The sequence below is a fragment of the Bactrocera tryoni genome, chromosome 3, assembly GCF_016617805.1.
Source record: "Bactrocera tryoni isolate S06 chromosome 3, CSIRO_BtryS06_freeze2, whole genome shotgun sequence".
In the NCBI taxonomy this organism is placed as follows: Eukaryota; Metazoa; Arthropoda; class Insecta; order Diptera; family Tephritidae; genus Bactrocera; species Bactrocera tryoni.
Genome location: NC_052501.1, coordinates 34957091 through 34972889, shown reverse-complemented (window position 1 = coordinate 34972889; position 15799 = coordinate 34957091). Strand labels below are relative to the sequence as shown.

General features: G+C 33.7%; 4 protein-coding genes across 5 annotated transcripts; 2 read left to right on the top strand and 2 right to left on the bottom strand.

The window, feature by feature from the left end:
- Positions 1 to 404: 404 nt before the first annotated feature.
- On the bottom strand, positions 405 to 1754 carry LOC120772644 (zinc finger protein 239-like). Of its 2 annotated transcripts, none has more exons than XM_040101368.1 (4): positions 1640 to 1754; positions 1409 to 1556; positions 753 to 1315; positions 405 to 688 (listed from the first exon to the last, which is right to left on the bottom strand). In XM_040101368.1, exons 2-4 carry the CDS (start codon positions 1496 to 1498, stop codon positions 490 to 492), a joined length of 852 nt encoding a protein of 283 aa, XP_039957302.1. In that variant the 5' UTR covers positions 1499 to 1556; positions 1640 to 1754; the 3' UTR covers positions 405 to 489. The 2 variants fall into 2 exon arrangements, with proteins under 2 accessions (XP_039957302.1, XP_039957303.1); XM_040101369.1 differs by having other exon boundaries at positions 1409 to 1584; positions 1640 to 1753.
- Positions 1755 to 4601: 2847 nt separating this feature from the next.
- LOC120771381 (potential E3 ubiquitin-protein ligase ariadne-2) lies at positions 4602 to 11878 on the bottom strand. The gene is made up of 4 exons (XM_040099349.1): positions 11702 to 11878; positions 11167 to 11572; positions 6283 to 7667; positions 4602 to 6220 (listed from the first exon to the last, which is right to left on the bottom strand). Exons 2-4 carry the CDS (start codon positions 11231 to 11233, stop codon positions 6074 to 6076), a joined length of 1599 nt encoding a protein of 532 aa, XP_039955283.1. The 5' UTR covers positions 11234 to 11572; positions 11702 to 11878; the 3' UTR covers positions 4602 to 6073.
- Positions 11879 to 12164: 286 nt separating this feature from the next.
- LOC120772725 (nucleoporin seh1-like) lies at positions 12165 to 13765 on the top strand. Its single transcript, XM_040101487.1, has 5 exons — positions 12165 to 12332; positions 12383 to 12823; positions 12875 to 13083; positions 13140 to 13282; positions 13351 to 13765. The coding sequence occupies exons 1-5, from the start codon at positions 12222 to 12224 to the stop codon at positions 13518 to 13520; spliced, it is 1074 nt and encodes a 357-aa protein (XP_039957421.1). The 5' UTR covers positions 12165 to 12221; the 3' UTR covers positions 13521 to 13765.
- A 291-nt stretch (positions 13766 to 14056) lies between these two features.
- LOC120772650 (nucleoporin seh1-like) lies at positions 14057 to 15586 on the top strand. Its single transcript, XM_040101376.1, has 5 exons — positions 14057 to 14263; positions 14340 to 14780; positions 14886 to 15091; positions 15154 to 15296; positions 15354 to 15586. Exons 1-5 carry the CDS (start codon positions 14153 to 14155, stop codon positions 15521 to 15523), a joined length of 1071 nt encoding a protein of 356 aa, XP_039957310.1. The 5' UTR covers positions 14057 to 14152; the 3' UTR covers positions 15524 to 15586.
- Positions 15587 to 15799: the final 213 nt, after the last annotated feature.

Here is a 15799-nt window from a genome sequence, read left to right as displayed (position 1 = left end):
ATGAGCATATTGCAACTTGAAAGTAATTTCTTGACATTGCAACATCTGGGTTATAAAGGAAGCATTCTGCTTATGACAGAACGTTTTATGTGAAAATATACCGGAGAATTCACGTATTATAGTTCTAAATATGCTATGTACACACATATACATTTTTTCTAACTTACTCCGATCGTTTGATAATATTGTATTTACAAATCGTAGTGCGATTCTAGACTTATATTCACTACTTCGAATAAATCTGAATACCTACTAATAAAAACATCTGTTTCGTCCCACGAAATTCGAAAACACGTATCCGGAACCGACCCATACTGTTGTCCATTCAAGCGCTACCAACTACATTCCTAAAAACTATGTGAGCAATATTTTCTTTCGCTACAACAACATGCACACAAAAAATATTTATTAATGATTCTTGCCTATTTTAGGTCAATTTAAATTTATTTCTCACATTACTTGCATATTACGTATTTCAATACATTAACTTTATCGGGTGGTTTCAATAATTATCTCATGAGTGTCTAGATGTGCAACCTCGAACTTCATTGGAGAGTACATGTCAACGGAGGTATTTGTGTCCAGAGCTTCAACTTTCGGTTGCACTGCACCTGTACAGGCACTCTCATGCATTTCAAAATCTGCAAAGTTATCGTAAATACTTCGGCAAATTGCACACTCAAAAGCTCTGCAAGAAAAAAAAAAAACAAACAATTGGGGTTACACTTATCATATTAAAAGTGTTTACTTACACAGGTTGCGATGCCAACTCAATACTTTGGCGCGCTGCCGCTGTAGCTGCTGCAACTGTAGCTGCAATATCTACTTCAACACCTTCTTTTACATGAGATTGCAAATGTTTCTTGAAATTACTAAGTTGAATAAATGATTTTTGACATATTCCACAGGCGTAAGGTTTTGCATTCAAATGACCCATTATATGCTTCTTAAGATTAACACGCTGAGAGAAATAGCGACCACAACGCTTACAACGGAATGGTTTTTCCCCAGTGTGAGTTAATTGATGGCGATGCATGTTACTCTGTTGAGTAAAGGATTTGGTACAAAAGTTGCATTGATACGGTCTTTCGCCATTATGCACCGAAAAGTGACGTTGTAAGTTTACAGCTTGGGCAAAAGCTTTTTCGCATATATGACATACAAATGGGCGGACATCATTATGCACCTTCATGTGGCGTTCCAAATTGCCACCATTGCAGAAAAATTTGGAGCACAACTTGCATTCATAAGATGATTTTGCTTGAAAATGTACTTCTTTTTTATGAAGAAGCTGATCCCTTTTACATGAGAAAGTCTATTTCAGAAAGAATATTTATTAATACAAGCACCCATTGAACATGACACGGTTGTGTGTGTCTGATGTACATTAGCACATAACTTTATTTACCTTTTTGCACCTCTTACAATTATATGTTGGCGTAGGGGCTGGTTCCTCAAATTCGTCGGCTGCAGACATATTGAAATGAATAGAGTCCATAAAACTACCCAATTAACTATAACTCACAACATAACAAACTGAACGCATGCTAGCGATTCTGGAAGAGTGGAAATACATAACTCGCACTGTTAAAATACGTATTTTAAAGGTCTTATATATTAAAACTAAAATAAAAAACACCTTGTTATCAAATTTATGTAATTTACTTCACAATCTGCATTTGCTAAATAAAAACGCAAATTATTCTCTTGTCTGTAACAACAGCGGTAATCTTCTTAATAGCTGAAAAAACAAGGTAAAAAATCTGACAGTATTTTCGACGAAAACTCGCCAGTTTTTGACAGCTCAACTCGTTATTAATTAACGAATTTTTCATAATCCATTAAGGTGAAACTGTATAACACGGTTGCGTATACGTTAATGAAAAAGTAGTTTTACCTGTATAAATAGCCATTAGGGGTATTCTCTTGCTCTTGCAAAACCCTTGCACGGTGCAAGAATTGCATATATTTCCTCTTGGTGCACCAGCACAACAACAAATACACGCAGAAAATTATTCGCAATGGCTGTAAAATATGTCAGACCAAAACCTATGTATATTTGCATGCAATGTCACGTAAAAATATAATTGCAACTCTGTTTTAGCTGTTATTTTACATAAAGACATATTACGTCGTTAGGCACCATTCCGATTACTTTGGCGGCGGGGTAAAAAAAACGAATTTCCATATAAATGGGGTATGTGCGGATAGGGTAGCTTCTCCAGAGGAGGAATATCCAAAAATAATGTAAAAATAACTAATATTTTTTGAAATATTCACGTTTAAAAATTCAAAAATTAGCACTAAGAAAACATGTTATTTCTCTATGTTTCTCTAAATTTTTTCACATTTTTCTCTTGTTATATTTAAATATACACTTTAAAGATTGAAATAAGTTCACATTTCACTTTTATTTTGTAATATTTTACCTATATTTATTAATTTAAAAATCATCAAGAACACTCATCGTTGCAAAGGCTAGATTGTTTACAATTATGAGGAAAACGAGCGTTGCCACATCTCAAACACCAAACTTGTAGGATTCTTAACGATTTTTCTTTGTTTGTTCTTTTGCGTGATTCTTTTTTCTATATTAATTATAATAAAAAATACTTTCCAACAGTTTTCAGTTATAATATTGAGTTGTGAAAACTTGTTCCATATACACATGTATATATACATGTGTATACATATATACTATACATATGTATGTATGTATATGTATAATATGCGATTTATGTTTAATAAAAATAAATAAGTAAAAATCTATAATAATATTGTAAAATTTATATCATATCGGGGTGACTGAAGTACTTTCGCGTAGTACTCCTTTCTGCGTTGGCGGCCTTCGGCCGCGCTTTAAAAAAATAACCCTGGTCGAGCGAATACCCGGGGTGACTGTAGTACTTTTGCGTAGTACTCCTTTCTACGTTGGCGGCCTTCGGCCGCGCTTTAAAAAAATAACCCTGGTCGAGCGAATACCCGGGGTGACTGAAGTACTTTCGCGTAATACTCCTTTCTGCGTTGGCGGCGTTCGGCCGCGCTTTAAAAAAATAACCCTGGTCGAGCGAATACCCGGGGTCACTGAAGTACTTTCGCATAGTACTCCTTTCTGCGTTAAAATAAAAAAATATATTGAGTTTCGTTATAAAGTGGTTATATTTTTTGGTTATCTTGCACTAATATTCAAACAAAGTTTGAGTTTTCATTACAAAATGGTTAAATATTATTATATAATATTATATAATAATTAAAGAACATATCCATATGAATGGATAGAGGAATTTTTGGGAAAAAGGCATTTGAGCGAATTTCCTTATTATCACATGGCAGCGCTCCATTTCGTCGTAATTTTAGCACACACATGATGTTACTACGAGTGTAAAATGTAATTTTTAAAATAAAGATTTTTTCGGTAAAAAAACTGTTAAAAGTGTAAAATGTGGATTTATTTAAAAGTTTATAGTTTAAATTAATTAATTTGAAGTGAAAAATGTGAGTAAAGTGTGTTTAATGCGGTAAAATAGCTTGTTGAAGTGCTCGAATTTTGGGAATTTTTGAACTTTAAGGTCGAATATCTCGTAAACTAAGCGTTTGCGGTACCTTCAAATCGCGGCGCCAAAGAAATCGGAATTGTGCCTTGAAATTTAAATACACGATGTTATGAGCAAAGTTGATATTATGTTGTCGATTCAAAAGTCTTGTTTTAATGCGTTCTTCAATTCGAGTAGAACTGAGAGTACAAATACCGTCAAATGTTTGACAGAAAGTAAGTGGTCAACTCTTATATGGTAAAATGGAATTGTCGTCTTACTCTATCTTACTCGCAATTTTTCTTTATTTGCTCACTGTTTAGACCTACCCTGGACTACGACAAACATTTTAAAACCAAAATCAGCTCAATCGACCCAGCCGTTCTCGAGTTTTAATCAGACTAACGAACAACAATTCATTTTTATTTATATAGATTATATATATGTAGGTTTAATGCTGGCTTACATTTCCAGCCAGTACCCAGTTGTATTGCAATTTTTTAGTGTACAAAATATAATTACAAAAGCTTATTAAAAGTCAAGTAAAGAAGGGCTAAGGGTGGGACGGAACAGACATCCATCCGAAATTCAATTTGTTTCGTCATCTCATAATTTTTATATACAGTTGTACTATACATACCCTATTTCTATGTCGATTAGTTTCAGTTGTTCTAAATAGCTGTTAGCTAAACAAAACTATAATACTCTGTGCAACAAGTTGTGATATACTACTTTTTGACGACGCTGAACGTCATTTATTGCATCCGTTCCTACGACAGTTGAGTCTAAGTAACCGGGACGAGTCCGAAACAACAACGTCATTTATTGTATGTTTCTCACTAATTTTTTTGATAAATATCTCACGCCAAAATATAACAATTGAAATGTTCTTCGTCAATAAATTTACGACTTTCCAAAGCGTAACTATAATCGAAATGCTAAACAAAACTCGGTATGCAACAGAGGAGGTTTTACATTTTTCTCAAATATATATTTAATCCCCGTACATACAAACAAAACTACTGTCAATACTCTCCAAAAGAAAATAAATTAAAGTGACTGGCGCTATTGCTATTAATGTACTTTATTTTCTAATTATTACACTTTTATACGCATGATGTTTTAAAAAGCATTTTTTTATATCAATTGTTTCAATTGAAGGGTGGTTACATGTTTATGATAAAATTTACAAGGTAATTAAAATAAAAACGCGATCGAATATATATAGCAGTAAAATTGAAAATATCATGTTGTCCCAGCTTCTCATCTGGGACGTAGTATGGTCGTTTTCATTATATATATTCCGCATTCTTTGATGGGATACGTTAACTAATTATAATTAATTATACAATTGAAGAGCTCAGGTTAGAGCTCCATATTATTCTACACTTATTTTATATCATAATATTACTTATTCAGTCAAAATGTGTAAGTCGAACTATACACAGTAAAATTTACAATAAAATAAAATAAAATAACCAAGTATAAAAACAAAACAAAGATCTAAAGCCAATTTAATACCACATATTGTATATACACTATAAAAATAGATTGCGAGACACTAAATCTGTTGTTGGGTAGTAACTAGTCACATCCAACGGAACATTTACGCTGATTTCAAAACCATTCCATCACACTAGTCTTATCAAAACGTCAAATAGTAAAATTTAATTCATATTTTGGAATTAATACTGGGTAAAAAAGCTTTAGCAGATAACTTTAGGTACCGTATATGTTATGTAATATTGGATTCTATTTAGCATGGAAAACTTTGTGGAAAGTTACTAGTCGCTCAAATCACTCAAAAATATATAAACAAAAATGTTAAAAAGATTATTTTTTATAAGAGTGTACTACACTACACATTTTCATACATATGTATATGTATACCTGAAACACATTGTATATATTATACATATATTGTTTCGTTGAACGAACGTTGAAACGAATAGAGTGCACCTATGTCGTCTTTCGTAATTAAATCGCTTACTGGGTTCGATAATCAGTTTCTTGTTAAACTGTTACTTTAATAAGCTAATACATGCCAATCATTTCTTTATTGGCTTAAGTTGACGCCTTTTGATCGAACTACTAATTTGTTCCGATATTCACATTAAAATTTGTGTATTACACTTCTCAGGTATTTTAAAAACTAATATTATTTGAATGATATTTAACTAACCGAAGTGTAAACACGCTGTGTTAGTGTTTTTGTTGTGAATTCGTCAATATTTAACACAACTCGATACACATTCATTTGGATATTGCCAAGAGGTAATATCGCTTTAGAAATATATACATTTTATACTCTACTTAAATAATATATGGGAAACATTACGCAATTATACGTTAATGCTTGTATATGCGTGTGAATTTCTTTAATATTCTATAAAATATTCAGCGCATTGTGGTTATATTGCAGTTTATCCATTCCAATTAGCAGCCATGTTCACCAGATAATGGCATAAGGATTAATCATTGAAACATAAACTTAAATATACATTAATTTCACTATTTTTCTGCAGTCATTTAATTGGCACTCAAAAGTCCACGGGAAAAAAGTCTTTGAGCAGCGTTGTTCTACGCTTTTCAGCAATATCCATTTGATTCTCCAAATCACCCAAATCTGTGGTCTCCGCACGTTCTATCTTCCAGGATAAATTCTCTATTTCAGCTTCAAGTTGAGCCTTTAAATAGATTGTAAAATTATATTTACATAAAGTTCTATTTATTTGTTGTTTTAACTAACCTGCTGGTACTCGAAAAGGTCCTTACGCGAACCACTTTCCATGAAGTAAGCATATGGATAAGTATACTGCAGTGTATACCGACATTTCGCTAGTAGAGCTGCCGCATTGAACAAATATTGCCAATCAATCCATGTGCCCCTTCCTTTCATCACTTTCTCATTGATACGATCACGTAGTCTGTCAATGGTTTGTTGCTCCAATTGTAAAGATTTCGAATGGTTTTCCCACCGTTCATAGTAGTGCAAATATTTCTTGAGCGCTTCTCTAGCTTGCACATGCACCGATTCATTGGCAATGTTCGGATTGTCTTTGTAACGAGAGCATTCATAGTATTCGGATCCGTGCGTTTTCCAATCACCCAGGCACATCCAACAAAAGTCGTGTTTGCAGTTAAAACAAAGCATGTGGTTGCATCCTCCATTCTTTTCTATACAAATGTGGCATTTCGGGCAGTCTTTGGTGTTGGCGCTTATGTAATTGGCTGTCTCACTGTCATCGGCGCATTTCGTCAACCATTTTTTTATAACTACACAATCAGTGGGCGCATGATAATCCATGCCACATTTGAAACAAAACGATGTATGGCAAGAAGTGCAGATGACACGTTTTGCACAAACCTCTGGAGAGCGAACAATAATTTGACAATTCGGTCCGGGACAGAAGCGCAACTGAGGATGCGACTTTACGTAATCCTTGAACGCAAATTGTTGATACTTGTCGCGCATTACTGGACGTGTCACTAAGGTCAAGACCAAATCTTCTGGAACTCGCACATTGCACATGGGGGCCATGCAGCCGATTTGTGTGGAAATACCTTGAAATATTTGCGTATCGAAAAACGTTGACCAACAGTCTTTGCAGAACGCATGGCCACATGAGAGGCTAAAGAATTTATCACCCATCTGAGAGCTAGCACAGACTGGACACATTTGACAGCGCTGTGAGATCATGCCACCGCCAGGTGTCACGGTGTTATATGTATTGCATATACCTAATGAGATCAAAGCGTTGGGTGGTGAGTCATCATTACTACAGCTACTGCTCCTACTAACACTACTACTGGTACCAAATACAACTGCGTCTTTGCTGGTGGAGGGCGCCAACGGATCAGGTATACTGAGAAATGGATTCGGCGGTTTTATTCGAGCTGTTATCAACAATGCGTTTGCGTCCTTTCGGTATTTATCCACTACCACTTGATTGTCCCATTGGTGCTCCAGCAGTAGCACTTTCGCCAGTGAAGGAGTAATCTCAAGAATTGTGTTCAGTTTTTCCACAGACTCGTTGAGCAGTTTTTCCACTTCCTCGACAGTTAGACATACAAATTCGAAGTACTCAGGATCAGTTTTCTTTGGATCCAACCGTTCCACATCGCAGTCTTCACCTAAAAATTGAAAGTTTTTTAGATTTTCGAATTTAAAATTGCACTAATTATAACAAATAAAGCCGAAGCAAAACTAACAAAGTAAATTCCGACTAAAACAAAATTATAGTATATATTCCGATGTATTTGTGGGAGCAGAAGGAGTTAATTTATATTTATATTTCCCTTAGTATAATATTTCGACAAGAGATTTTGAGCTATTTAATAAAATCGGCTTCTAAAAATGTATAACGAGTCTTAATGAAATCTGTTACTTATTAAATAAGATATACTTAGCTGTAATAGTCATAAACGTGATTTAATTTCATCCTCATTAGAATGTCAAGTTTTCCTTAAGTTATCGCTTGCATGAGCAGACGATTAAACAAACTTTTGGAAATCAATACGGGACACATTTTCATATACATACATATACATATGTATGTAAACTAAAAATTGAAAGAATCAAATAAAATTTAAGGTGTGTTATATGAGAAGTATGGTTGTAGCTAAATTTCACTCATTTTCACTCTGTGACATAGGAATTTCAGAAGAATGTTATGTAGTGAATTTGGTGAAAATCGGTCGAACAAGTCCCGCGGTATTTGATTTCACTTAAAGGGGGGCGATGCCACGCCCATTGACCGATTTTGACTCTGGTTACTTTAAATTACTCTCATACCATTCATATTGAGGTGATACAAACAACCGGTTGATGAACAACACTATTATACTCGGTGGCAGGGTATAAAAACTTATATAGTCTGTTCGTTACAATCGTTTTACCAATTTGTTATGTCTCCGCCAGCGTTTACCGGTAATGTAAAATAGCAAATGTATAATTAGTAAATACAAAGAATGTAGATAGATATAAGTACATATAAAAATCAAGGGTAAAACGTAATTCTTTTCAAAGCAGCCAGAGGCATAAAACATTGTTTAGACTTCAAACTTAATGTCACAGATTAACAAATACAACTTAGGTTAAGAGTACACTTTGGCTGACAGATTTTTTATTATGTGGGGTTTCCCTAACTCGAATCATAATCCACAAAAGAACGTGGAGTTAGAGAGATTTCGAGTTATTGTAAGAATTTTGACCTCTATTGCCAATTCAAGAGTTCGAGTTATGGAGAACTTTGACTTATGGAAGTTCAACTGTATATATGTATGTACATTTATGCTTATTTTTCAAAATCATGACTTTTGTATTTTCATAAGAAATACTAAACAATATGCGAGCTGATATACGCAGTTCATTGCATTTTTAATCACATACTCGTAGCACGTACTACTCGTATATACAAGTATTCATCTAAATTCATTTATATATATATCGCTCATTTGCTGCAAGACCGGCATAAATCAAAAAACGTGATTTTTGAGTTAATGATGCAGAATTGTTCGTTATATCATACTTGATGTTGAGTGAAAAATTCATATGAATACCTCTTATATGCTCCGCTTGAGAAGAGAATATGATTCCTGTTTTCCGTGTAAGGTTGGAGTCAGTTGAAAACTTTTAACGCGTTTTCTGGCAAATCGATTTTTTTGACTAATGCCGGTCTTGCAGCAAATGAGCGATATATGAATATACATATATGTATGTATATATTGTCATTATGAGTGAAGACAGCAAAGGTTAGATAGGTATGTACCATTGTATGTATATTATTTTGCTTACGAACATTCTGATGCACGTGTGTACCATGCGAGTTTTGGGTCACTTAGTCCTTTGGAACTTGATCAAAAAACTGTCTATATGCATTACATACAATTATTATTCGTATACGGTTTGAAATCATTACTTTTGACATCGACATTTTCATTTTTTAGGCTTGTTTGTATAATATGAAGTTTAAACGTGAAGATAGGCTCATAAGCGAAAAAAATAACGGAACTATATAGTACTAGAGGACCCGACCACGCTTTACTGTGGCTGATGCATAGATGATACTACTAATATGATTTTTAGTCAGCTCTTACCTTTAAAAGATACTTATGTATGTATACAAATTTGGCAACTGAGGAACTATCAGTTAATGAGAAAGAGCATTTTGGGTGAAGTAACTTGTGTTAGTTTACAAAAAATTTTTCAAAAAGTAAAAGGCGGAAAATACTGTTGAATTTGCGTTCTGCACCGCTGAAAATACATAGATTTGCTAAGTTGGACAGAGGCGAAATGAGCACCGAGGACAATGAGGAAGGTGAAGTTCATAATCCAACAATAACAACGGATTGCTGATTCTAAGTTCTTCCACATTAGCTCTGTGGTGTTATTTTTTTTATTTATTTCTTTCTTTTTTTGAAGTAATACAATTTTCAAATGATTCGAATAAGAATTTTGAACACATGCTGATGATTTGAAATATAATCCTGGTATTTATGAATTTTATTGACTTTTAACATAAAGAGATAAAAAGTATCGTATATAGTATGTCTTTCAAAGACTTCGACCATTGATGAAAAGCAACAGTTGATGACAATGCACTGCCACTCCAGTGGAGTGTCAACAAAGAACTTTTACGGTCCCGCGGTGCTTAACTAGGCAGTATGAATTCCAGTTTGATCAATCCGGCCTCTAACACAACTTTCATCCCGGACCGATCCTCGGGCAAGCGCCACAAGACAACTCCTGTCGATCGATAACTTTGTATACCAGTTATATTCTTAGGGAAAAAAGGTAATGCGCAAAATTTTAGAGACCTGAGGGTTTCTTTGCTATATTAGGATCTGCTATGTATATGTATTATATTTTATAAGGTCCTAGACTCTTATTTCTGTGTTATAAATTTCGGGACAAATTTTACAATCTTCATTCGGGGTATAAAAATGTAGCATAATTTTTTAATGCAAATGGTACAATAATCTTAGCGAAGGGGGAAATGAGAATTGTAGAAATAAACTGTTATTATAATGATATAAAGGAAATAAGTTTCATATTAAATGAAGAGAAGACAAAAATTTAAAGGGTTTCGAAAAAAAAAAATCGATATAGTGACAGAAATAAATACAGGTATATATGTACATCTTTTTTAACCTTAATTTGAAATCAGACATCGCTTTACAAATTGAAACATAAGATAATGAGATCTTTGTATACCTGCTCTAAAGCAAGGCAAACATTAAATTCTCTTATCACAGCCCACAAAGCTAAAAATCAATGTGTTCCAAAATATTTACAATAACTGATAATATTGAGTTTGTATGTATAAGAATCAGAAAAATATGAATTAAGAAACAACAACCGATAACAAATCTAAACTTAAATCACCCACTATTTGAATGGTCAAACATATTTTTTAGATCCTGAGATATCCTTTTCTCCAACAGTCGGATCTACAAAAAGTTTCTACCAGGACTCTTGCCACCACAACAATTTCGGGAATGTCTCATGATGTTATAAAGTTGATTTACTTTGTTTTGTGCTCAAACATATGTATGTATATTTTGGAAAATAAGAAATGTATGCAATATTTAACACAGAAGTTGTATTAAAATTTTTCAAAAGTTTACTCACCTGAATTATAATAATCGTCGTATTCACAATCGTTGTCAGAGTATTCCATGTCAGAATCGGCTGACATTGTGGATTGCAGTATAAAATTTATCTATATTCACGGTATTTGTCAGCAGAATATTTCAAACAATCTTTATTGCAAAATCAAAGTGATAATTTAGTAAATAAAGATCATCACCACCACTATCTGTTGTATTGACATCAAGGGCCTTATAGCTGCTGACTGTGATCGCTGTTAAAACGTTGGTGGTGGTGCACGATTTGTGTTGTATATGCAATACTTTGTCAAAGCGATGGGCAAAAGGGTAAAGTGTATTCTTTGCGGGGTAGTATTCAATGCGACAGACTTGTTTAAAGCTATTGCTAAATTACGTGTTTTGTTCATTGCTCATATACAGTGAAAATTCTGTAACAAATTCATTTTATATTGCTTTAATTGTTTTATGTATATTTGTAATTGTTTTCGCGATAATAAAAGATATATTTCCGTTTTGTTTTTTTTTTTTTAAGTGGTCTTAAACTTGCTTTGTTCTACCTTCTACTGTTCATTTAATAATTTTCTCTAAAATGCGTCAAAAGTAGGCACACACTTTTTATACGTTTTTGTAGTTTATATTCATGTTTGCACTTTTTCCCAATCATGTAAGCTCTTCTATGAATACTTTTAATAAAACTTAAAAGGACCGAACCTGCACATAGGAATAGTTGCTTTTACGTGAAACTGTAATGGGTCGTTGACAAATGGTAGAATTGTAACACAGAATTATCGGAATATTTATTATATATTAAACTTTAAAATAGGTAATCAAATATATTTTTAAAATAATTAGAAGAAATAACCTGGTATACATTGGCTTATTTTTTCATATTGGATTTAATAAATACTAGATAAATTACATCATTTTATTATAAAACCAAAATTTCCCAATTAATTTATTGCGTCTATTGGCACCCTGTGTTGGATTTCACAGATTAAATTTGTATCTTTTCTGCAACATTGCTACGATAATTTGAGATTGTTGTCAATAAACGTACATATTCGTTTAATTTACAAAATGTTTGAAGTCGATCCCATATCTGCTGATCACAAAGATGTAATCCATGATGTCGCATTTGATTATTACGGTCGACGAATGGGTACTTGTTCAAGTGATCAAACAGTTAAGGTAAGAGGTTGGAAAATTATTTTATTTTTAAGTAATACATAACTTTTTAGATATGGGATGAAGATGAATCCGGAAAGTTAACAGTTTCTAGTAGCTGGAAGGCGCATTCTGGTTCTATTTGGCGTATATCATGGGCACATCCCGAATTTGGACAAGTTTTAGCTACATGCTCATTTGACCGCACAGCTTCTGTATGGGAAGAAGTTGCTGGTGAAAAAGTAGCAGCCACAATGACACCAGCACGTCGTTGGGTGCGGCGAACGACTCTTGTAGACTCACGCACAAGTGTAACCGATATAGAATTTGCTCCCAAATACTTAGGACTTTTGTTAGCTACAGTATCCGCTGATGGTATTATTCGAATATACGAAGCTCCGGATATAATGAACCTGTCGCAATGGCCTGTTCAGCACGAAATAACATGCAAATTGCCTTTAACCTGTATATCATGGAATACTTCTACATATAAACTTTCATCACATCTTTTAGCGGTAAGTTAAGGGAAAAGGGTAAAATTCTGTATATTAAATAAGTTTTTACAGGCTGGTAGTGATGATACAGCAATGAATACAGGTAAAGTATTTATATTTGCATACAATGAAAGCGCAAGAAAGTGTGCTGAAGTGGAAACCATAAGTGAAATAAATCAACCAGTAACTGATTTGGCGTTTGCCCCTGCTGCCGGTCGGAGATTTCATATTCTGGCTGTTGCTAGTAAGGATCTATACATTGTAAACATTCGCGGACAAAAGTATATAACTATATGATGAAATGGAATATTTAATATAAAAATTTTTATCAATTTAGTGATTCTACTTCGAATATGACACTTGAAACCCAGACTACAAGGTTTAGTGACCATAATTGTCCCGTTTGGAGAGTGTGTTGGAACATGCTGGGAACGATGTTGATTTCTACTGGTGATGATGGTTGCGTTCGTATTTGGCGATGTAAGTTTATTGCTGAAAATACTAAAAACTTTTTATATCCTCTCCTCCTCTATCCTCTGTTTTTGTAGTGAATTATACAAGGAACTGGAAATGCGCTGTCGTTTTAAAAGCGGAAGGAAGTTTATCGCCATACGAACCAAATCTTCACTCTCCGACTTTTACTACCGCTGCAGTTGCTACTGCGAAATACTATAAAAAAGGAACAATTAGCAATCCTAGCCAAGTTCCTTGGCATTAACATAAATGTATAAAAAATATGTTACTGTGTATGCCGGACAACACAGAAAATATATTTTAAGGTAGTTTTATATCGAGTTGTTTTTAGTTAGTATGTAGGTAGTTCAATAAGGAAAAAAAAGTAATGTGGCTTCGTTAATAGGATAGTTGGTTTAAAGTTGTTAAAATACCAATTGAATTGTATCTATTATGGGATAATGCTTATAAATACATACATACATATGTTCTATATATGTACATACGAAATACATTGTTTATTTATTGCATTAGTATTAACAGCAAGCTACTATTTCTCATAGTATGATTTTATATGTTGACATGCATAAATAACACAAATATACTACTTTGTTTTTTCCAATATTATTAGAATTGTATATATTTAACTTTTGCCTAACCTAGGATCTAGACCGCCAATATAAAAGCATAGAAGTTAAATACCGTTGGCGTATAACTTATTCGTGTTCTACTATGGGTTAAAAAAGTCTTCTTATTGTGGCTTACATTATTTTTGTCACCCTGTGTTATCTGCATGCCGTGATATTCGAGTTCATTTTTTTCATCAATTATTTTACATTTTATTTATTGTACATCGCGCGCTAAGTTGTACATTTTAACTTTGTTTATATTGTGGAAATGTTTGAAGTTGAACTGATATCAGCAGATCACAAAGATGTCATCCACGATGTCGCATTTGATTATTACGGTCGACGAATGGCAACTTGCTCTAGTGACCAAACCGTAAAGGTTTGTACTCCAAAAGATTTATATACGCCGACTATTCTTGTTAAGACTTGGGTTTTTTGTTTTCTTATTACCAAAGGTTTGGGATGAAGACGAAAAAGGCAATTGGATTGAATCCAGTAATTGGAAAGCACATTCCGGTTCTATCTGGCGAATCTCCTGGGCTCATCCAGAATTTGGGCAAGTCCTAGTTACATGCTCATTTGATCGAACGGCGTCTGTGTGGGAAGAAATAGTTGGAGAAAAAGTTGCATCCCTATCGACTCCTTCACGTCGTTGGGTACGTCGAATGACACTGGATGATTCACGTACAAGCGTTTCTGATGTTAAATTCGCTCCTAAATACTTGGGACTAATGTTGGCCACAACATCGGCTGATGGTATAATTAGGATTTATGAAGCACCAGATATAATGAACCTCACCCAATGGCCTGTTTTGCATGAAATTGCTAATAAATTACCATTGAGTTGCATATCATGGAATACTTCAACATACATGTTATCTTCACAACTTTTAGCGGTGAGTTATAACACTTCATTATTATTTAAGCAGTAATAATGTGTACATACTTGTATATACTTATGTGTGTATATGAATACTTGAAATATATCAAACTATTTGTAGGCGGGAAGTGACGAGACAGCTACACATACCGGAAAAGTTTTTATTTTTGCATATAGTGAAAATCGCAAATGGGTTAAAATTGATGCAATTAATGAAATCACACAACCAGTTACTGATTTAGCGTTTGCACCTAATCCTGGTAGGACATTTCATATGCTCGCGGTTGCAAGTAAAGACTTATATATTGTCAATATCCGAGGAGTGACGTAAGTATTTAGATCATTATCCAAAATGTTGTTTTTATGTTAATTAAAACTTTTTTATTTAGAGATGCATCCGCAAACACTAAACTTGATATACAAGCAACCAAATTTAGTGATCATAACTGTCCTGTTTGGAGAGTTTGTTGGAATATGTTAGCGACAATGTTAATTTCAACTGGTGATGATGGATGTGTGCGAATTTGGAGAAGTATTTTTATATATGGAGTGATACCATAAATATTAAAATTTTTTTATGTTTGTGTAGAAAATTATACCAAGGATTGGAAATGTGCCGCCGTAATAAAAGCGGAAGGAAGTTATCCGTCCTACGAACCAAGTCTAAATTCCCCTGTAATGACTGTCTCTGCTGCTGCAACTGCCAAATACTATAAAAAAGGTTCAATTAGTAACCCAAATCAAGTGCCATGGCATTAGTTTGAATGAATTTTAGATTTGCTTAATGTTGATTTAGAAAGTACGTCTAAGAAATTATTTAAACTTAAGATATTGATTTGTAAATTTAAATAAAGAGAGATTGTTTTATATCTAACTCTGTTCGAATTGTTTTTAAAGATTTAGATATGAGCATAATATTTGAAGAATGTTTTATACGAAAAGGAAGATATCTAGGGTACAGATATCGTCGGCCGTCTTTGGCCGAACGAGGTGAAGAGGATTTGCCTCGAGTTGGATACTGTAGCAAGTTGAACT